Here is a 23104-nt window from a genome sequence, read left to right on the forward strand (position 1 = left end):
TTTTTTTTCCATCACACTTGAATAGTGCAGCAAAACATAGACATTTCACCCACCCACCTTGCACTTCAATCGCGAAACCATCATCGAAATTTGCGTCACACACAAATTGAGTTATCGAAACTGTGATGCATCACGCCCACACCACCTGTCTTAGCAGCATAATTGACCAGGGAAAGACTACTCTGTATTTCTCACACACGCCAAACTTCTTTCACTCTCCAAATCTTGAATATTCAGTGACGAGATATATTGTTATGCTGTGTGGCAAAGTGAAAATGATTTTATTGCAAATTTCACTCATTGCGGGATCAACAGTTTATCTATGCTCCTTTTCCGGCCCAAAACATGCATTTGCCTTTAGCCGTGCATCTAAATTTCTATGTTTATTCATCGAATCACTGATATTGAATATGATTCCAAATGATTTTACGGTCAATTTATGATTCAGATCCATTTCAAAGTGTTTTGTTTTTTTTTCTTTTTGAAAACTATGTCAGAAATTATATTCCCAATGCATATAAATAATAGTTATTACGCCCTTCTTTCCTTTCTTAACCCAATATTCGTTAACCTAGAAACTAGAAATGGTCATATTTTCTTTAGGATAACTTATGAATCAATGTTACCATAAATTCAGTGGGACTCACCACGCGAGTCATTTTCCATGTTTTGTGGGAATGATTTCTAGCAGACATTTAAAATCCGAATCCATAACCATTTAGCATAGTTTTTTCGATATCTTCTCTCCATCTATCAATTTGCGTGTTTTTCCACTTTAAGATTGACTTTGGAACGTGTTTTTGGGCTATTTTCGGTTGATATTCCATTCGACTTGTAAATTAATGGTTTTTTACAGTCATCATCTGTGGGAGGACTTTCTATATAAAAATCATTCGATTGTACCGTGAGACGAGCTGTACGACTCATAAAGTAATTTAATACGAACAATTCAGTGCACAAAAAAAAATCAGTAACAAAGAAAGCACCATTTTTTCTCCCACATCATTGCAAAATATGTGATCTGTCAGGTGATTTCTCCAAGACGATGGCATTGGCTATTGACCTCTTCATCTTATTTTACATATTATTGTTGAAATTATTTTGCAATTAATTTCCCATGTAGCCATTCAGCACAATGAGATTTAACGAGATGGAGAGTGTGCTGCGGCTCTTTTTTCCTATTTATGTGAATAGAAAATTAATGTTTTTATTTGTGGGCTCTTCTTTGATTGGGAGGTGAACGTTTGCTCAGGGAGGGAAGAGATACAACTCAATCAGGAAAGTGAAGCTTATAAAAATTTGAGAGATGAACCGCGATGATGAAACTGAAGTTTGTTAATTGAACAGTAATCCTCTGGTCACGACATCATGCCTCTGCATGGGGAGATGCTCAGTGATGCTCGAAAGGATTGAAGATCTTGTCCAAATTCGGCCATGGAGACTGTTGAATTTTTGGTCTTCTATCAGCCCATCAGGCTAAAATTAGCACTCTATTGCTCTTTTTATATCATCAAACTAACGCAACAAATTGATATAATCAATTACGGAGCCTCTTCTCTGCTCAAATCAATTATTTAATTTAGCCAATCGATAAATCACTTTTACTTTCATTCAATAACTCCAAATTCACCTATGCTCGGGCTTTTGATATAAAAGTTACATATTTCCCCATTGAATTATGACAAATATACATCTCGCGCTGTATGCTATTTTTGTGCCAAAGACATAACTTGCGAGATATGATATTTGGCACTTTCTCTTTTTCGGTGTCCAAACTTTGACATTTTTATGTTTATGTGCGTCTATATTGTATCATTAATTCACATGTAATGAGGAGGTGGAGAGAAAAGAAAGAAATGATTTCAAGTAAAAATTCTTTAACAGCAGAAACCATTTGGCGCGAAGCAATTTCAGTTTTAATTATTATGTGTGGTGGAGTCAATTAAATTTACATAATATATTTACTGAATTTTACGATCTACACTTGTACACTAAATCTCACCATTGCCTATATACAGTATGATGTGCAACACATAAACGGTTGTCGTGGCGGGCAATTAACGTTAATCGACGTTTAGTGCAAAGTTTCTTATTGGCGGTGAGGAAAAGGAACAATCGTTGCCTGCGGACGCAGATCATCGGAGAGGATGAAGCCATATCCGCTGGAAATGGATGAAATAGATTCATTTCTGCGAACTCCTCCTCTTATTTAGCTAAATATTGCAATTAGATCTGCAAAGAAATAAACTAATTATACTCACAATGAGTTATTTGATCAACTTTCTCGTGGATTATATTTATTAGCTATTCCATTTTCTTTCTGTGTTTACATTGAAAAAACCAAAATAATGGCCATTTATTTTTTTCTAAATAAATATTTATTCGCTTCATGCCCTAAAATTTTCAAAAACTACCTTGCCGACAAAATTATTGATATTAGCTTCGGCTTCTTCTTTTGCACCAGAGATCTCTTGTATGATCTAACACCTACTTAACTTAATAGCCAGTTGTAACACGCCGACACTTCCGTCAGAACCACTTTTATTGCGAATCCATATAATTGTGAGAACCTAGAATTGAATTTCAAGTCTACCGGATTTCGTGGTAGGAAGTTTTGTGGCACAGAGTCTCTGACACAAAAAGACTGTGAAACCTTCAAGCCTCGATGGTGTCCATTGAGGTGATATCGTGTTCCATTGCCCGATGATATCACACTTTTATCAAGCAAAGCGTCCACTCTGGTGACTTTTGATTGATGACAAGAGCCTGAGGAAGAAGATGAGCTATAGTGCAAATGCCCATTTTTGGGTGGCACCGTCCGCTGTCCCTCAGCATCTCTCACTATGCTGAGTGATTGATGAATGAACCATTTGATGTGATCGCATGTGAACGTGGAATTTCATTCATAGATCATGATCATACTTCTGATGTGACGATTTATTTTAGCACGGCGAAGAGGGCGGAAGAGAGAAATCTCGTTGATATATTTTTCCATTTATGCAAGAACTGAGATGCGATGAAGAAATGTGAAAAGATACAAATGGCACAGGGTTAGTGGCGAAGAGGTTTACAGGCTGAGACAGCATTTCTAGTTTCTAGATGTGTTGCAATTTGCCGAAGCAACCGTGTGTGATGGCTATCGGAGAAATGGAAAGAGTCTTTGAGGAATAGAAGCAGATCGACTCAATCACGCGAGTTGTTATTGTTCGTATGGGAAGATCAGTGAAGATCTCGATGGAGTGCTAAGTGCGATCGATGATCGCGGTCGCTATGGATAAAAAAAACGATCACCTCCATGTTCGTGCAATCAAGACAATTCGCCATTTGTGGCAGAGGAGTTCCATCGAAGCACGATCGCATTTGTTCACTAAGAATTGTTATTACGTACGATCATTGGGAGTTTGGGTACAAAATTTATTTTCATTTGTAAATGGTCATCGTGAACATATGTACGCTGCAAGAGGAACCGTTATGTGAGCCAGTCAACATGATCAAGAAGGCGGCAAGTGGGTCAGCCAGCATGAGATCAACAGGTTCTCCCTTGTATGTGACTGTGCCTCCATTGCGGCTTCTTTCGCGCCCGTCAAACTCTCATTTCCGACCATCAAGCGACCGCTGATGTATCGCCCGAGCCCAAAAAGAGACACAATCCCTATTGGTATGCTCCTCTTTTCACTGTGGCACCAACTTTTGCTTTTCACCCAATTTCTCAGGCCACCAGCCAGGTGTATAGTGCATGCGATCAGGTGAAAAGCGATCTCGCGCAGGAAAAATTCCATCAATTAACATCTCTTCCGATGCTATCTAGCAAATTGCTTAATTGACGCCAAGACTTCCACTTTGTATTGCAATTTACTTTTTCTCATACGCCACAATTATTTATTTGCTATTAGTGAGATTATTGGAATGATTGCCGGAGAAAGGGCATGATCGCGCGGCTGTGTATGAATATCAAATGAATTTCTCGTCTTTTTTTGTTGCCCAGTTCATCAACACCTTCAGTATGGGATTTTTCCATTTGACAGACAATGGAAGTTAGTGATGTTGGCAAATTTACGCCAAATTCCTGCCTGTGTGCATTGTACTCTCTGAGGTGCCGATAAATTATTTATACTTGCGATCCATTTGTCTCAGGCCAGAGATGGTATTGTTACATCGCAGATGAGGTGCAGAAAATTAATCAAGAGCATAGGAATGGCTGTTCGCGGTGTCTGAAGTGATACTTATAAACACTCGATTGTTTGGGGGGTTTTTGCAAGAGCAAGAAGGAGAGCAATACGGAAGGGCCACCTTGTTAATAGGAAATTTCGTCACTCTGCCATTTAATTTCCGTCTTAGATACTTTTCGTCCGTATAACATAATGTTGTTGGAACAATAGAACAATTGTTGTAAATGATTTATAATCATCACTAGTCTTATTTCGTGGGTCTCGTCTGTGGAATAAATGAATATTTAGCTCTGCACCGCCAAATTTCCCCCCCCTGGAATTGCATAATTAGACAATATAAAGCCCCGTGAACAATACAATTGAAACATTTTGTGCCACTGCCTCATACATATTTTTGCATCATTTGTATGGAATTCAAAATAGACGTGGAATTTCAACTTACTTTTTACTAGCCAAAACACACACACACACACTTTTTCAATGGTGCAACTTTAATTGAAATTTTTCAGAGTGCGTTAATTCATCTTGAAGAGAAAATTGCAGGCTGACCGAAAAATTTCCATGGCTCGTGTCATTACATCACAACAATGTGTTATAGTAATATTAAAGATCATTAAACTGTCTCTCGGTCATTCTTAATTTTTTCGTCATGCCGAAGGTTAATATTCTAAAATGAGCGTGATGTAATTTTAATTGACTGGGGACGAAGAAGAAGTGGAAAAAGGGAGGAATTTATGACTAAACCCACGTTGGCAGCTGAAATGCAAGGAATTGCCTCAATTTATTAAAATGCTTCACTGAAATTTGAATAATTCTCCACGCCGTGTGCATTGCCTGAATTTTCTCCCGAGGTGTTATTTGATAATTTATTGAATTTGTTCCGGTCAACTTCCTGTATTCGGGTAGTTGGCAGTATCGGCAAAATTTCCATAAATCTTCACCTGTCCGTTGGGCTATGAGGAAAACATGGCCAGCCTACACAGTGCCGCCGTGACTCCCAAACGCGGTGATATTTCCAAGATGAGAACACTTGCTGGGCACAGAAACTGCCATAGAGATTTCTGAAGTGATGTGCGGCGCACCATACTTTCTCCAACGCCGAGGCAATATATTGGAGGCAATTATGGATTCGATTTTGATAAAGTGGACTTGAATTGGTATCCGATGTGTAGATCGAGGATGAATGGTGTCGCATGGTGACATAGTAATGCTGTGGCTCGCGCCCAGAAGACACACTCGCCTCCAACATTGCGCGATGTTGAATGAGAGGAAATAGATTAATAGAGGCGTGTTCACCACAAAGAACGCTTTCACGGCACTCATGGTGTTTTGCATTAGGATGCACACTTTTCACATCACGTGAAATATTGAGTTGAAGTGCGACGGTGCACTGGGTAAACTCGTTCAAGATAATACAATTTTCTTTTATTGCAATTAACTCGCCCCAAATGCGATAAAAGTGCACAACATGTGTCTTCTTTTAATTTATTCCCGGTATCAAAGTAGTTTTACATCGTGACGACTATTATACGTTCCTAATTTAATTCAGTAGTGGAATCGGGCAGAAACAGTGTTCTGGAGTTAAATTCACAACATCTAACAACAACTCTTTGAAGTATGAAAAGTGTGCTCTGGTATTTTTATGGGAATGTGCATTTTAAATAAAATAATACAAAAACGCCAAAAGAGGTCACCAGAAATTTGTTAATTGAAAACAGATGTAAAATTTATTTTTTATGCTTTTCTCCGCCGAAACACTAATCTCAAAAGAAATAGAGCACCTCTATTGCCTGGAAATTGATCCGCTACAGAGAGACTTTCTTAGGAGTTTTGCCGAAAAATTGTGCGGAGTACAAAATTTGGTCATATGTGAACAATAAAATGAGATCTTTTATAATATTTACAAAGAGCGGAAAATAACTCTGAGATAATTACTATATGAGTTCAATAGCTGAAGTGAAGTGTATGTAGAGTGAAATTGGTATCTGGAACATGGCTGTTTCAGTTGAGCACCAATCGAAGGTTTTATGCAAATATTGTTGAATTCGAAAAAGAAATGCACAACAAAGAACGTTCACCCCGTGATGTTTTATGGTAATGAACAGCCGGATTCTTCTATTGAAATGTACAATTGATTTCTGAAAAAATCACCTAAACTTTCCTACAATTTCTACTCTCTTTCTGACACTCTGTGCGCCGTCAACATTTCACCCTGTCCGCCCACAATCATTGGCGGCAAGTGGTCGCTGAAGGAGCAAGCATGGTGTTGCTCTTTTATGTCTTTTGGTGCATTTTTCTCGTCGGCGGACTTTTTTCCCACAGATCATATAAAAGGCAATTAAGTTTGCCACATGCCGGGCACCAAAGTCTGCCTGCTGAAAGTGTTAATAGAGAAATACACGAGGCATGGTGTTGCGTAAATGTTCTCATGGGCACCGGATAAGAGAGTTGATTGAACCACGTTCATGGACTCTATTTGGACGCGAAAAGAAAGTATACACCTTATGAATATATGAATTTTGCTACCTTTTTTCCCGTGGCATGTCTTCACTCCGGATCACCATAAATTACCATGAGGATAAGAAAAAGGTCTTCAATTGTGACATTTGATATACAGGCGAAGTTATACTTTTTTTGCCCTCCTACAAACCATGCCATTAATTTTCATTTCTCCACTCGATATGTTGTTTGTCGGAGGAGTTGAATTGATTTCACGTAATACACGCTGTGTGTGCAAAAAAGTGTTGTGGAGCAAAAAGAGCCATCAAGCTAATCAGCAGAGCATTTTGTGAGACAATCACCTGGTGCACGAGTAATTTTTCTCCCATATCAATTGTATAAATTGGATGATAAATTTATTGAATGACCAATTAATTAATACAATATTGTGAGATGAACTTTCTATTTTCTGTTGCGTTTTGCTACTCAAAATGGGATGATGACTGGCGATCACGTAGGGCAAAAAACACCACCTAAGAAGTGAACGCACAATGAACTTGACTACTCACCGCTTTGCCGGAGATTTTGCGGTGATGCAAAGTGGCTGCAGCACGACGAGTAGATTGTTTTTGCACCACAATACCGTATAGATTAATATTAATTGTGCTTAACTGACTTTAAATGTGCTATTGCACTCAGCAAATGACTCATTTTGCCTCCGTCCGTCACTCAAATGCAACCGCGCGTTCTTGTTCACGCCTGTGGGAAAGTAAGTGGTCTGATGGCTTCTCGGCAATTGACTTAGCCAAATGGCTAAAGTAATTGAATGGAGGAGTCATTTATGCGATTTTGCCTCATCGGCATTTTTGCCCCTGTTCTGCAATTTCAGTATTGATTCATGAGCTCTTCACTTTCCTTTCATACGATTGTTCTTCGCATTCAATTGGTTCTTGGGCAATAATGAAGCTTCTTGTCTGATCAGGCAATTAATGGGTTTCTTGTGATGCAGTAGACTTTCACTGTTTGCTGGAAATGCGTACATGAATTTCCCATAATGTTTTATCCAGAAAAATTTGATTGCGCTTGATGGACTGAGGCTGTATTTTGGCATCACAATTGAAAAGCTTTCATTTCCCTTCATTTATGCGAACAATCTCGATCGAGATGGCTTTGAAAGGCTCTCCCCAGTCACTTCCTATCCGACTCGAGATCGACCAAAGTCGATTCATAAAAATATACAAATATTTAACGATGTCCCGAGATTACCATCAATCTCGATAGGAGGATGATTTTTGTAAATGGGAATTTTTGCATTATGACTCGGAAATTCATACAATAAGGCGGCTGATCCGGTGATAGAGTGAGGATGAAAATGAATGACTTGAGTGAAATGGTTTGGAGGTTCTCTGTGGCCGTGTATCACCATATTGAGACACAAAGTGAATGTTTTGAGCGGCATTTGAAGCGTTTTCGATATACACACACAGTGTCTGAAAAGCAAGAGTCGCGGCGCACAAAAGCCCCTGAAAGGAAAGTACACGAATGATTGAGTGTCTTGTGCAAAAATAAACACAACTAATAGGCATGGTTCTCCACTGGAAGTTCAGCCAATTTATTTTTTTATTTCAATACACCACTTCACATTGTGTGCCACAGGTTTCCTGGGCAAAATGCACTTCAACCAGTATTCGCACCATGTTTTAAATATTATTTAGTGCCAGAATGCCTGGGAAAATTGAAGTTAGTAGGAATTTGCGAAATTTCCGTTTAGCTGTACGCAATTGTAAATATTGGGTTTTATGGTAATTCACTCGCTGCTGGAGCACCATTTCCTCCTGCCGCTGATGCATACGATGCATGTGTAGAGTCTATGAAAAATTTATGCAAATTCACCTGCCTCATCCAATTACATCGCCCCCTTTCCCCAAATCATCACTTCCCTCATCACGTCTATGCTATATATGATCTGCTTTTTTACGCTCAAATTACCGCATAAAGAGTTGACACTTCCGCGGCCATAAGATAATTCCCCCCTCATTACCAACGGTCACGTAATGGGATAATTGCTGACTATGACATGGAGACGAGAGATTATTTGCTTGGACGAGATTAAAATTATAAAGACAAATATAATGAGACGTAATGGGTGTTCGATTTGAGAAAGTATACAAGCTGAATGCTGGCTTGATAAACAATTTTGCAAGAATGGCTCAAGCCTAAATGAGCGATTGTGGCCGTGTAATGTGCTTACCATCTCTAAATCCAATCACACTGGTGTGATTATGAAAGTGTCACCCGATGAGAGGAGAAATCCTGGATTTACCTATTGCGAGAGGCAAAGTTGTGTGGCGAGGCGAAAAGATTAACGCCCGGATAGATCAGTTAGAACACATTAGGAGATAATTTCAATTAGTATCGGTCATTTGGAGAAATACACTTGGGAAATGAAAATTTAGAGCAAATGACTCTAAACTCAATGGCGTGCTGCCATTTATCTTTGTTCAGTAAATTGAAATACATAATGCTTGTCAATTTTCCCATGGAACATTTTAAATGAAATTTCTGCAGCACGAATCACTTCCTCAACTGGTATTTGCGCTCTCGATTGATCATGTACAAAAACACCTCCAACATTGATGATCACTATCTCTTGAACTGAAATCCGTTCAATACTCTCTTTCTTAGAAAGAAAAAAAAAGAGTTTCGCGAAAGATTTCACAAAACACCTGGAAAAGTTCAATACTCTCATCATTGCGAGTGCAATCGATGGTTAAATAGCAATTTACGTGTGAAAAAATCCAAATATGATTAACCAGCTGTTGTGCAACAGCTGAGCATGAGCATCAAGTGGACAAACCACCCGAATAACCACCGTATTTCTCCTCTTTGCAGATGCGAAAACTGAAGGAACCTGAGCGAAGCAGTAGCAATACAAATTCTACTAAAATGACGACGTGTGGTGGAAATGAATTCGTTTCAATGGTTTGTTGCTCAGTTATTCGCGTATCTAATGAAAGAATTGTTGTGCATGATTGAATGAATGAAAATAGGGTCAAAACATATTCAAAATAATTTTTTCCTCCTCTCTTCTTTTCATATTCTCTCAACGTCTTCCCGTGTCGCGCAGCCACACGAAATGCCTACACGAATTTTGGAAGCTCACAATGAACTTCACATGTATAGGAATAAGGTGAGAACGCAGTCAAAGTTAATCAATTAATAGCCGTGTGATGTCTGAAATTTTTAACAAATATATGCTTCCATATCGAGATATGCGGTGTGCAATTTGCATTGGAATTCATCATGAGTGATTGATTGTTCGAACATTGATACTCTGTATTGAGCACAATGCCTCACTTATGGCTGTTGTTTCTCTTCCAGGACCCCGCGGGATCAGACAATGATTCAGCACTCTCCTCGGCGCCACCGTCTCTAAGTCCACAGCCCAACTCACCTCCGGATGTGTGGCAAACGGTAAGATTGATTATGATTTATTGGAGTCAATGTGTGTACCTCCACATGCTCTAATCCTCGATCCACGAGCGCTCACCTGAGATCATTGCCTGAGAAAACTCCGTCATTTGATCTTTACCCAGAGACGATTGCCCTCTTGATGCTCCTCTTGGAGGCAGGAATGTCTCTCTGCGTGTTCATAAGCGTCTCTTACTTTCATTGCGAGATGGCAAATTCCGAGTAATTGTACATTTTTCCCACTCAATAAAAGAGAAAATTTGTCAGGGAACTTTTTGCGACGCACCTTCAAGAAGAACACTGCAAATAAAATTCAAATTATTAACTGCTGATGCCCTGTGAATATTCACAGATATTGTCATCCAGCGGTCATCTGAAGGTTTCACAATAGACAAATTCTAGAGTTTTTTTTCTAATTCATACACGGCGAAATTGCTAATAATGTGAATGGCTTAAGATATTATTTTTTTGGGAAATTGTCAAAAAATAAATTGAATAGTTGGCCAATAGATACACATTGAATCACATCTTATTCAAGAGATGTTTGTCCTTATCGTTGACATTTTCCCCTCGACGTAATAGAGACCTTCCTCAATACTTTCATTATTTCTCTTTTGTACACCATCATCTCGGCAAAGCCGTGGTTGACGATATTGTCGAAGGAGTTGTTGATTCGCCGCGCAAAATTGCAATTACATTAATTGGATAGTCATTTATACGGATTAAGCGAAAAGCCTGAGAGAAAGATTAATTTGCCTTTTTGTCCCGCTCATTGCAGTACAATACAAAGGAAGTCGTGTGCCATGGCAGTTTGCAGAAGGAAATTGACTACCTACAGCGAGAGAATGATGCCCTGAATGTACAACTGTGTGCGGCACGTGAGAAGATTCGGGAGCTGGAGAAGGCGCTTTTGGTGGTAATTTCTGGCACTCAACTCAAGTGCAACCACACAGAGATTAATCCAATTTCTCCGAAAGTACTAAAATGTGAAAATTTCACTCTGTTTCAGACGCAAAGTGGCGATCGTACACAGCACCTGATCGAGAAGATAAGGCTTCTGGAGCAGAAGGAGTCAGAACTGAGCAAAGAGACGTACGAGCTAAAAGAGCAAAATGAACTGCTGGAGTTTAGGATTGTTGAATTGGAGGAAAGTCACGACAAGGTAAAAGAGAAATTAATATTCTTTTTCTTCCTTCCCTTTTACTGCACTTTCTTCGACCTCGCGATCTTATACCTTCCACACTTGCGTTCCACAGTCGCCTGGGCGAGTGTGTCTCGGCTATTTGAGACACACGAGCGTGTGCGCGATCACGATCGCAAAACTGTGGTCCGGTTCGCAATTCAAGGAAATATTTATGAATGAAACGATTTCGAAAGTGACAGCTGATCGATAATATGCCATATCCTTGATTTCAAGCGCTCTCGCGGGCCACAGTTCAGCGGCCAACCACTCAATCACAATGCATTCTTATATGGAAATGATCGTCAGAAAACAATAAGCAAAGTTCTGGAACATTTGGCGCCTTTCAGCCCAGGATCGTTTTTTTTCTGCATATCAAACATTGACCACATTTCGCAATTTTATCTCTGAAAATTGTTACTTTACTCGCTAGTCCATTGGGAGTTCCTTTCAGTGATCACTTGGCGTAAGATTCGTGGCGGGTTTTTGTTCTCACAGCACCGCCGCCGCACTTTTGACGCTATACAGGTGTGCTTTTAGTGTTTTCATGCGAAAATGGTCAATTGAAGGCAATCGTTATGATTAATAAATTATATTTATTCGTGTCTGAGTGCAATTAGCTGGAGTGGCACGGCGAAAATGACTCACCATCGTCGATGGTGGCAATTTCAGAAGATACTTAATCTCTCCGGAATATGTAGTGCTCAGACCGCGCTTAAAATATTCTTAGAAACTACATTTTTCAAACGATTTCACTCCTGCGGTTTCACAGAAAAATCTCTAGGCGATAGTGTCCCATTTGTGGAGGATTAGCGCGACAGTATTTCACGCGGCAACTTTTTCTGATCATTGACCAGAAGAATGGCATGAATGTCGAGTAGAACACCTCAGAATTGAAAGTAACCGCGATGGACATTCCAAGATGTTTTCAATTGCTGCACTTCTTGGCATTCCAGCAGCACTTGAGATATCTGAGGAGCATCTACAATTAAGCTCGATTGCACAGAGAAGTCCGCTCATTTGCTAGAAATTATGAAAAGTTGCCTCTGTTGACATTTTCTCTGGGTTGATCTTTATCATTTCCATTCCATACCCAATAATTACCCGTGGATAGTGAAAGATGGCAAAATTCATAATTGAAAATCCACTTTCCAACACACCGGCTTAACACAAAATCGCGCCATGCACGTGTGAAAATTGATTAATACATGATCCCCAAGCAGTGGCTTAAGCTCATACGCAGAGATCGCACCGAGTGGGCATAGAAAGTGGCCAACAATATGATAAATTTGTTCCTTTCGTCATTGAAAATGTGTCAGATCTGTAAAAAGTCGTGATTGACCTAACCATTGTAGATCTCACATCTGAAATGCTAAAGTGCCGCCAACAATTCCCTCAGCCAAAGAAACTTGAGAATGAGGTGTGCAAGAGTAACCTTCGCACAATTATGAATGGTCGAGTCAATTAGCAAGTATGGCAATTTAAGTGAATCATAATTTTCCTCCAGACACCATCGCCAGAGTGAAAAAATCCTTACAATCTTAATGGGTTGTTAGAGAGAAATTCCACAGCTGAATTCTCTATCGCTTGATATCATGGGATGAAATATGCTTATGGGACACTTTTCGCAGTTAAGAACAACTCTATTAACACAACAATTTACAACCAGTGACTGCGACTCGAGGAGTCAATGCGTGATTTCAGTATTTATGCTTTGATTTCAATTTTATCTGCCGAAGAAAATTAATTGGAAAAACACTTTTTTTGAGAATAGAGAAAACATGGTTAATTGGAGACACACCTATGAGTGATTTATTGCGACTAATTTCTATAATTTTTCTCCCGATTCATGGCAATTGGCGAAGGTCAGTGTTTCAAAAGACGCTCATTGAGAGTCTGAAGTATTTCTTCATACGCGCTTCAATCTTCCCATGAGCAATGTTTCGGGTGTGAGTTTTTGTGCAGAAATTGAGAAAATTTCGTTGAGCGAATTAATTCTGTGGCGTGGACAGAGTTTTGCGAAAATTAAGGAACGGTCATTGCATGTTTGGATATGAGATTTCATGTTTAGTCACAATTAATTATTCTAAACTATTTCCACAGTTTCTTTGCACAAGTGAATGATTTCCAATTTACAAGAGACACAGTAATAAATAGCAATAAATTACAATTTTCAAGATCATACAGTTTGAATATTGCATTCTCAATAAGGCTGATAAAGCCTTTTGTTAGGTATAGTTTTTCTGTACTTCGGATGGCATTTGAGGTTTAGGGGTCAATTTGAAACGCTCTCCAATGTGTGATTTAAGGTGAGAAAACGCCTCATCTTGATGAGAATCTAAATTAAAGTGATTTTGATACATTAATTTCTGACAATGTTTCGGCACTCTTATCTGGGAATTGTGGGAAGAGAAAAATTGTATCCGAGTGTGGCGCCAAGAGTGTTTCATTGTCCTCATTGTTGAAGATTATATGCTTCTTTTCATGCGGGACATTGATATGCATCGCGAAATACTCACTTCAGCAGACATCGCGCGCTGGTCTGCAGCAATTTTCCCATGGGCTTCTCTTCTATGAGTGGTTCTTTTGGTTCATTGAACAATGGTCAACCTATTTATTTGGCGTCTTGTGACTGTTTGGGGCGCGAGTTAGACAATTGCGGTTGGCGAGGCAAAATATGAGCCCAAGAGACGCAGGCTAGAATGAATGGATGGTGTTATTATCTCTTCGGCAGTACCAAAATGTCCTACATATCCAATTTACGGGCTTTATATGCTGAGAAGATACTTTTGTCGTGGCATCAAGCGATATAGTCATGACACGGTATAGGAGTCTCTTTGTCAGTCGGACTTTCTTCTCTATTACTTTTCATCCCAAGGTAAATTGGCGGATGACTCTTGGCATAAATTTCCAATTGCATACACTGTCTCTCCTCCCCTTGGGCGGTCTCGCGGAATGGCCAAGAATAGAAGCAAATTGTCACAGCAGTGTGTGTCTCAATCTCAATGAACAAACATTTAGAAAACTCTACGAGCTCTTATTATTGCTGTTAACGACTGCAGCGTTAATTCGCCATTACACAACCATCCATGGAACAATGTGAACACCAAGGCTCGTGATTTATGCGATTATTTTCTTACAATGTTTCCATGCGCACCACAACACTATTCACATCATTTGCCATTAGTTTTTACGCATAGGGAAGGAAATTGAGCAGTGGTTGAAAATGTCACTATAATGCAAAACATTTTTCAGACAACTTTTATGTTTGAAATATAAAATTAACAACATAAATGTCGAGTTTATTAAAAAAATTATTCCACATTCAGCAATGATTTTACCATTTTCTTTCTTAATCTTGTGCGATTTGGCTTTTTGCTGAATAACCCTTTGCCCGAATGAAATGCTTGTATGGGTATTTGAGTCCAAGAAAGCTCACCGCGTGTGTATTGGATTGTTTTGTAAACTTGGCGAGTGAGGCACAATGAAAGAAAGAAATGGCAAACAGCCTGCGAGACTCCATGCTTTTGATTCAGTGCGGGAGTCGCGAACACCACATTAGTCTTCCAGTGACTTTGGAACGTGACAGAGGCAAAAATTGCGGCTTAATGTGCGCAGCCAATTTTGGAGGGAAAATCAGCCCAAAGAGTTAGACAATTTGTGACTAATAGAGAGACAATAGAATAAAATAGCCAAGCGTGAGTAAGCTTAGCGCTGTTCTGTGGCTCCTGGGCGAGGACAGAGGCGATTTTGGTGGCCCGAGTGAGAGAGTTTTCCCCGGAAGAGTGTGGTGTGTGTATGCGATGTAGGAAGAGGCGAGGAAAAGTGCAAAGTTGCCAGTTGGATTGGTCACCGCAGTCATGTGGAAAAATTCCAATGAAAATCAAGAGGATGTAAGCCGAAAGTCCGTCCAATGTGACCGTTAATTAAAGCCAATGAATTTTTCATTCAACCTCCCTCTCGACTACGATGGGATTTTCTCTCCGCGCGCAAGAGCCAAATTGGGTGGGAAAAGTGTTAAAAAATTAATCAAGAGATACGGCTTTAATGAGACTGTACGGAATGTGTACAATTTTGGTTTCGGAATGAAATTTTAACCAAAAGTTCCGTTGTGAATAGCATTAACCGACGAATTCGCAGTTCTCTTCATCACACCTGAAAATTAATCACGGCCGATGCTCATTAAAGTCAAAATAGGGTAATTGTTGGCACTGGGAATAAATTCACCGAATTAATAAGATAATTAATCTCATTACGAAGAAATTTAGTGCAATTCTGCTGCATTAATTGATGCGACTTTTACAGTTAGTGTGGTGAAAGAAATCCCATTGAAATGGGTTACTCTTGCCAGCCCAGTAAGACAATCCGCCCAGAGAATCCTCTACTTGTGCCATTATGTTTATGAAGCCAGGTAGAACAGTTGAGAATCTCATTCTCTAAATCACCTTTGACGGAGGGAAGGGAGATCTCTGCCGTGATTTATCCAACACAATAAAATTTAATGCCGAGAAATCCAAGGAAGGCGGGTGGATGGCGACAAAGACTTACTTTCCAGGTGCTCTCTATCTAAGGCACGGTCTGAAATGGACAAAAGTGCACGGCATAAGGTACTGTGAATGAGTGTCTCGCAGCTTCTGGCCACAGATGTTGGCACAATTCACTTATGATCACTCTCTCGGCGGTAGATAAAGTGTGAGGCACTATTTCAGGCATGATACAGGAGCTTTTGTTCCTCATGCATTTCACTAGATATGGGCATATTTTTCGTCTCCAGATCATTTTACATTGGCGATCTGTTCAATTGGCGGAGTGAAATTGTTGAAAAAAAAAACATGTTTGGAAATCTTCTGAATAAATAAACACAAAAGAGTAATATCTCCTTGTAAAGCTGATCGTGATTTGGCTGTCATAATATGTAAGAAAACGAAGGGAAAGAGAGCAAGAATTTTCACTCTCATATAAAATGCATGATCGCTACAGAAATGTGTGTTTATGAAATTTCTCTGTGAAGAAATTAAAAAGAGTGTAGATACACTTTTTAATATTTTTCCTCCAAGAGACACATCATCACGGTCAATTGCTGGCCATACTTTTTATATCTCGCCGTGTTTATGCTAAATAAACTTCATGGCGAGAGTGAAAGGTGTAATTGCATTTTCAAATGAGACTCATTGTTGAGGTGGTAAATGTGGGGCTCTTGATCTCTCAGACCTTCTCTTCAGCTCGTCCGACGCTGACCAAATTGCCTTGCTCTGTCTTTCAGTGGTCACTCAGAAGCAATTCAACTCCAGACACGCGGGATGTGTGGACGGATACGGAGAAGGAGCACGACGATCTTCTCATGATGTCTGAACGATCGGATTCCGGGGTCACATCGCCGCACAGTCATCATCAGCTCGACGATCGAACCAGTTTACCATCACCATGTGATTTATCTGTAAGCCTTCCGGTTTCCCGTGAATTGTCTCCCATTCTAATCTCCATGTTCGCGAAATATTCAATTAGATGATCGACAGCATTCCCAATGATGATGTCAGAAAGCGGATTATCGCCATGACAAAGAGGTCCTGCTATGATGACGACGACAAGCTCTGCTTGCTGCAGATACTCTCCCTCCTCAACAATTTGGAGGCCTTGTCGCAGGATCAGGAGATCACCGGGGAATTTCTCAGCCTGGAAATCAATCAAGTGAGTGTTGAAACTTTAAACTTTGTTCTCACCGGAAATTGTTCAGTTGCAAAAATTTCGCAAAATAACTACCTTAACTTTTCTCGCAGTCCCGGCGAAGTGGATCATCAGAAAATTACAGTACCTTGTCCGAAGAAACGCCCAACCGATTGAAGAATCAAGCACGCATTGTCGCCACTGTGCAGCCCTACAGCAGCGGCTTGGATTGCGAGGAGCCCATCAAGCCCCGCTACACACCCACACCAAATACCCAAGAGGCCAGCCTCAAGCGGAAGCATTTGTCCACCAGCAATCTCCAGGAGAGTGGAGTGTTTGACACTGACGCTGTGGTCACCCAAGCCACTCAGACCTGCCCTGAAGATTTCCCCCTGTTCGAGCCCAGAAGTGGCGACTTGACGGCTGAGATTCAGAAGCTAAACAAATTCAGGGAGCGCATAGAGGAGTGCGTGACAGCGAAGAAGGCCAGTGTCGTGAACCTCCTGTCGCCGGAACAGAGACGCCTGCAGTACTACAAGGATCGTCTGGAGCTGCTGGAGAACAAGATTCTGGTGTACGAGAGTAGCGGAGATCTCCAGGTGAGGCGTTTGGCTGAGAGACTCCAGCGTGAGATTCACTTGGAATCCCTGGTGAAGCAGCTCTCGGGAAAGCTCGAGGAGCTTGAGAAGGAGAACAGGATTCTCGACGAAGAGCGGTGTGAATTTGAAGAGGCGGAAAACGACACTCGACTCCGACTGCAGAGGCTTGAAGTGGACTTTGAGATCCTGAATCAGCGGAATATTGAGCTGGAAATGTCACGTGAAGCGCTCCAGTCAAAGCTGAAAGACACAAAGAGGCAGGTGGTGTCCATGGAGGAGCAAATAGAGGAGTATCAGATGAGGCTGGATGACGTTGAGACCAGCAAAAATGATCTCAGTTGCACAATGGACAAGATTAAGAACGCCATGCCGGTTCTGCTGCTCTATCATGAGTATCAGTTGAGGCAAGGACTGCCCAGCGGTGAGATTCCCACCCCAAAGATTTCCAGTGATGGCATTTCAGTCAGCAGTGCATCCACAGAGAGCACTACTGAGAAGGAACTTCGTCAGAAAGTTTGTGAACTGACGAATAGGGTGAAGGATTTGGAGAAGGGCATCGATGAACTGAAACTGGCCTACAATGAGACCCTGGAGAATGCGGACAACTTGTGGGCGCAGATGGAGAAGGACTACAAGGATCGACTGCAGCAAATGGAGCACAATGAGCAGAACATGAAGGTGAAGATTGGTCAGCTGGAGGAGCGCATAATCAAGGACTCTCAGTATGCTCAAGAGAGGATGGGTCAGATGGAGGACAGCGAGTACAATCTCAAAAGCCAAATTTGCAAGCTCAACCGCGAGAACAAGGAGCTGCTGAAGAAGTACACGAGTCTCGTGGAGGAGTACAACAGCCTGAAGGAGGACTGCCAGAGTCTCAGGACCTATCTTGAGGGCCCAGCGGCGACGGTGCTGGAGAAAGAGCGCAGCAAAGTGAAGACACTCGAGGATGATCTCAATCAATCTCAGCAGGTTCTCAAGTCCCTCGAGGAGATGCACAAGACCAACTCGTCCAGTTTGAAGGCCGAAATGGCGAAGGCGAACAAGGAGTTGGAGCACGTGAAGGTGACCAATCATGAGCTGCACGAGGAGGTGTCGACACTGGAGACGAGGCTGAGGGAGATGCGAAAGGTGAAGTCCTCGGACGATGATACGATTAAGAGTCTGTCGCAGGAACTGCGCGCGAAGCAAATCCAAGTGAGCAATTTGCAGCAGGTCATCAAGCACGGCAGTCCACCCACCTTGGCTCAGGAGTTGAGCACGAGCAAGAGGATATGCCTCGGTGATCCGAAACCTCTGAAGAAGGCGACTTTCGAGCTGCAAAACTCTATTAAGAATTTCGAGGTGAGCGCACGCATGATTTGTCCGTGACCTTTGGCAATCGGTAATTGGATTTTGTGCATTTCAGGGCTGCAAGAATTGTATGGGTGCCAATCCTCAAGTTGTTGACGTGTGCAAAGGTGTGAAGCGCTTGGCGGACTCATTGCTGGACGATGCCGAACGAGGAAAGTCCCCGTCAAAGACTGAAGATGTGAGTATGAAAGTACTGGACAAGATCACCCAAGTTCCTAGTCAAGTCTTCCAAGTCCTGGTCCCTCCCAGTGACTTCATATCCTTTGGCGTCCCTTATTACACTCAACGCAAAGATACGAAGAGTTCAGGTCAAGGTTCAGGTAATTCTTCTGGATTGTTGAATGGGAGAAAATTTTACAATTTCCATTGTGTTTCACCAGAGAGAAATTCGAGGGCTACCGCGATTTCGAACACTCTTGAAGGGATTGTAAAGGAAGAAGTCACGCAGAGTGACGTTCAGGAAGTGACCCAAATTGATCTCTCCAAAGTCAAAGGTGAAAGTGAGGGGGAGATTGAACAGGTGGACAGTGAGAGCTTAATTGCTTCAAGTCACAAGAGTTCAGTGAGGTCGAACACTTCTCGCATTTCAAGCGTTATGAGCAACTTGACTAATTTAAAGAGGAAGATCATTTCAAAGTCCGAAAGTGATGTATCATACTTCAGGGCACTATTTCCGGCAACCATGCCCGCCACGACAAGATCATCGGGGGTCGGAAGTGGGGAAAAGAAAACACGTGAATTGAGGGAAATTCCAGAAGTCGGAAGTTCAAAGCCAATGCAAGATTTACGTGGTGTTGAACAACAGCGGTGCCCATCAGGCCAGAAAATTTTACAATCATTCCATGATAATGAAGAAAGTGTGTGCAAAGAGGCACAAAATATTAATGACGTGATTAATGAGACTGCAGAGAAAGATTGCAACACTTTCCTTTCCACTGAGATCACTGTGCAAAATTCCACGAATTACGAAGAAGAACGAAAGATGAATAATTCTGCAGCAGAAATTGAGGATAAAATTAATATTTTGCAAAATGTACCAGAAGAGAATGAAGAATCAATCTTTGATGAGAGTATCACCTTTGTGAACTCAGACAGGACTTTTTATACGAATACTGAGCGCCAAAGTCAAACCACTCATCCAATTTCTGCGAGCACAAGTAAAACCGATGCGATGTTCACTGCTAGAGAAGAATTGATTATGCCGAAGTCAATCACAGTGGTTAAAGAAGAGACTAAGAGTCATGATCAATCGTCTGGGCCAGGATCTTTTGAAGATAAACCCTCACAATCATCTAAAGAGTGGTTCTTTGGTGAGAAAGCAAAATTCAACTACGATATGTTTGCTCAGAGGAGATCCGGTGATCACGTAGAAGATGAAGGTAAAATCAAGAACATGACGGAAGAGATAATTTCCTCAATCGTTGAGTGTCTTACGATTTATTCTCTAGGTAAAGAGCTCTGTTATTAAATTTAATCGATTAACTAGTTAATAGATTAATTGCAATGCTTTCAGGGTCGAAATCTGAAGAGATAAACAATCAATTACTCAAGATTTCTGTGAAGAATGATTCTGAAGAAACGAAAATCTCTGACGATGAGCAACTTTCCACATTTTCTGAGATATTGAACATTAAGAGAGAGTTGCTCAGTATAGAGGAGGAAAACCCTCAAACTTCCGTACTGGTCGAAATAGCCCGGACTCTTGGGTGTCTTATTCGCGATGAGAAATGCAAGAAATTTTGTGGGTCACAAATAAAGGAATTGACAAAGATCATCAGGATATGCGTGGATGGTTGGTTGACAGGCGTCGATCCGAAGAACATTGACGTTGAGATTGTGAAAAAGGATCGAGTGACTATTGAAACGATAAGGGAATGTGAAGAATTCCTGGATGTCGATAAGAAGTCCGTGTTGACTGTTAAAAGCTTCGAAGTGATCAATTCAGCAGATTTGGATGTTCTTTGGGAGACTTTCACCGAACTATCCAATGTAAAGAGCAAAGAACCATTCACAAGACGTCTAAATACTAGTGAGAATAACATCAAAAATTTGATGAATTTCATTGATCAACTGGACAGTAAACAGCAGAAGAAGTCTGTCTCAAGTAATTATCAAAATACATCTTCTAGAAGAGGTAAACAAGCTCTTAAGCACTCAGGCAGGACGAAATTCTCTCAGAGGAGTTCCGGTGACGATAGATCAGTTGAGGGGATGCTGGAATCCGCAAGAAGCTACATAAACTCCTTTTTCGACTCTCTGGATCACAACACGAGAACGGACTTTGAAGCTACTTATCAGAATATCTCTGCAGCGTTAGAAGCTCTCAGAACAATGCCCAGCAAAGAGTTGGAAAACTCAAGCTTCAATAATTTCACAATTAAGTGAATATTTTATTTAATAATAAAGATCTACTAAACATAGAAAGCGTGTCGGGAAATTCATGTTATTTTATTTGTCAAGTTTGCTTTAAATCCTCCAAAATCCAATGTATCCTTCCGAGTGTCCAAATGACTGTGGTCAAGATGATTGTCCTTTCCTTCTGTATGCACAATCTTGTGAGAATAATGTTTTCTTTTGCATTTTCATGGTCTAAAAGTGATCTTCTCTTCAGCAGTTTTACGGTCGATTCGTGACAACGGTGTAGAAAATGAGGGAAAATTCCGAAACATCTTAGGAGAATATCAAGAATCAAAACGCTGCGCTGGGAAAGAGAAGGAAAATGTGTGTAATTCTCCATGTGGATGGGAAAAGGAGGATTCTAAAGTCTCTATTTTTGCAGAAAGACAAGCTGAAGAGTCTTCTCGAGGCGACTCATGCTCTCAAGATGACAATGGATGAGTTTGAGGACAATTTAGTGCGATCAAATATGAAAATGAAGACTCAACTTGTCACCAATGGAGATCCAACACTGTCGCCAGACAGACCGAGTGGCATTGACGCGGATGTCCATCCAGTTGTCGTGTCCTTATTCCTTGTTCTCCAGAAACTCCTTCCGCCTCCTTCTTACGCCGAGGCTCTCAATTTGTTCCGAAAGGCGCGATCCTCTCCCAACTGGCGACAAATTGAGACCTCCCTTCCAAATTCATGGGTGAGTGGCACAATTTGAGGTCTTTTACTGTGATTTTTGGCGATGGTCATGACATTCCCATTATAATATTAGTTACAGTTTGGCGATAAGATCGATGAGAACATTAACAAACTAACAAATTCACCCGCTTCATTAATAACATCTCGAACAGAGTACAAATATTCGCCGGTTACAGTAAGTGCATGCTATGAAATGTCAGGGAAGGCGCTTTTGCTTGGTTGGAGAATTTTGCCGAACAGCCAGATTAGCGGATTTGAGGTACATATACTGCGATGAAGAGTTCTACTAACCTCTATGCATCTTATCATCCTGTTCATTTCCTCATAACTCTTTCACACGGTGCAATACTCCATGAGATTCATTGCTGTAATTGCCAATCTTCCTTCTAGATTTCCGTTGATGGTGTCCTAGTGAAACGAATAAATTCTCCAACTCGAAATGTGGCGCTTCTCCCAGATGTTGACCCGACAGATGAACATCTAGTGACTGTAAACGCTGTACCCCTCATACCAGGTGATTCTCGATGGATTCCCGCCCAATTTATCTACCGTGCCGTGTCACGATCGTCCAGCTGAGGCATGATCAAAGACTTTTGCATTGCAGCCGGAGAATGAGATTTGCAAAAGATATGTTGTTTAGAAGGAAGAAACAATCGTGGTTTCTGCTGTGCCTTTTTCTAGTCCAAAGTATAATTATGCAGTAAAATGTATCAAATATAATTGTAATACAAAGAAAACACACGAAAGAAGTTTATGCGTATAAAAAAAAATCACAAAACATTTAAGTTACAAAAAGTTTTGCAATTTACTTGCTACATTGATAGGAATTTTTGCCTTTAGCAGATATTACTTATGATAATGCAATTCACTTTAATTCTCTCTAAGCAAATACATTGTGTAGTTTTTATATTCCCAAGTACAATTTTAATTGATAATTATATACAATTTGCGAGTAGATGAACACACGTTATGTTTTAAGAGATTTTTTTGTCGTATAGATGAAAAAGAACACCGAATACTGGCATGTTTTTTATTATTATTATTATTTTGAACAAATATAATCAAGTTGTGAGCTTCCAATGTTGTAAAAAAAGTTTGTTTTATTGATGGTCAAGGCGGTTTTTCTGCAGTTTTCTCGTTGTGGC

At 40.7% G+C, this 23104-nt stretch overlaps 2 protein-coding genes across 4 annotated transcripts in view; both read left to right on the forward strand.

Annotated features, from left to right (window-relative positions):
* Nucleotides 1-21593, forward strand: part of LOC132265461 (GRIP and coiled-coil domain-containing protein 2) — a 38073-nt gene extending 16480 nt beyond the window's left edge. The window contains exons 6-15 of one of the 3 annotated variants that reach the window (XM_059766173.1): nucleotides 9501-9590; nucleotides 9736-9798; nucleotides 9990-10082; nucleotides 10858-10995; nucleotides 11089-11241; nucleotides 16523-16696; nucleotides 16765-16947; nucleotides 17037-18863; nucleotides 18928-19050; nucleotides 21469-21593. In XM_059766173.1, the coding sequence (XP_059622156.1) occupies nucleotides 9501-9590; nucleotides 9736-9798; nucleotides 9990-10082; nucleotides 10858-10995; nucleotides 11089-11241; nucleotides 16523-16696; nucleotides 16765-16947; nucleotides 17037-18863; nucleotides 18928-19050; nucleotides 21469-21471 (2847 nt within the window). In that variant the 3' untranslated portion in view covers nucleotides 21472-21593. The remainder of the gene's footprint in view (nucleotides 1-9500; nucleotides 9591-9735; nucleotides 9799-9989; nucleotides 10083-10857; nucleotides 10996-11088; nucleotides 11242-16522; nucleotides 16697-16764; nucleotides 16948-17036; nucleotides 18864-18927; nucleotides 19051-21468) is intronic. The other 2 variants (XM_059766171.1, XM_059766172.1) reach the window with 2 other exon arrangements.
* Nucleotides 21592-23052, forward strand: LOC132264924 (uncharacterized). Its single transcript, XM_059765263.1, has 3 exons — nucleotides 21592-21960; nucleotides 22033-22218; nucleotides 22350-23052. The coding sequence occupies exons 1-3, from the start codon at nucleotides 21592-21594 to the stop codon at nucleotides 22533-22535; spliced, it is 741 nt and encodes a 246-aa protein (XP_059621246.1). The 3' UTR covers nucleotides 22536-23052.
* Nucleotides 23053-23104: the final 52 nt, after the last annotated feature.

Source organism: Phlebotomus argentipes, unplaced genomic scaffold (assembly GCF_947086385.1).
Source record: "Phlebotomus argentipes unplaced genomic scaffold, Phlebotomus argentipes genome assembly contig_2, whole genome shotgun sequence".
In the NCBI taxonomy this organism is placed as follows: domain Eukaryota; kingdom Metazoa; phylum Arthropoda; class Insecta; order Diptera; family Psychodidae; genus Phlebotomus; species Phlebotomus argentipes.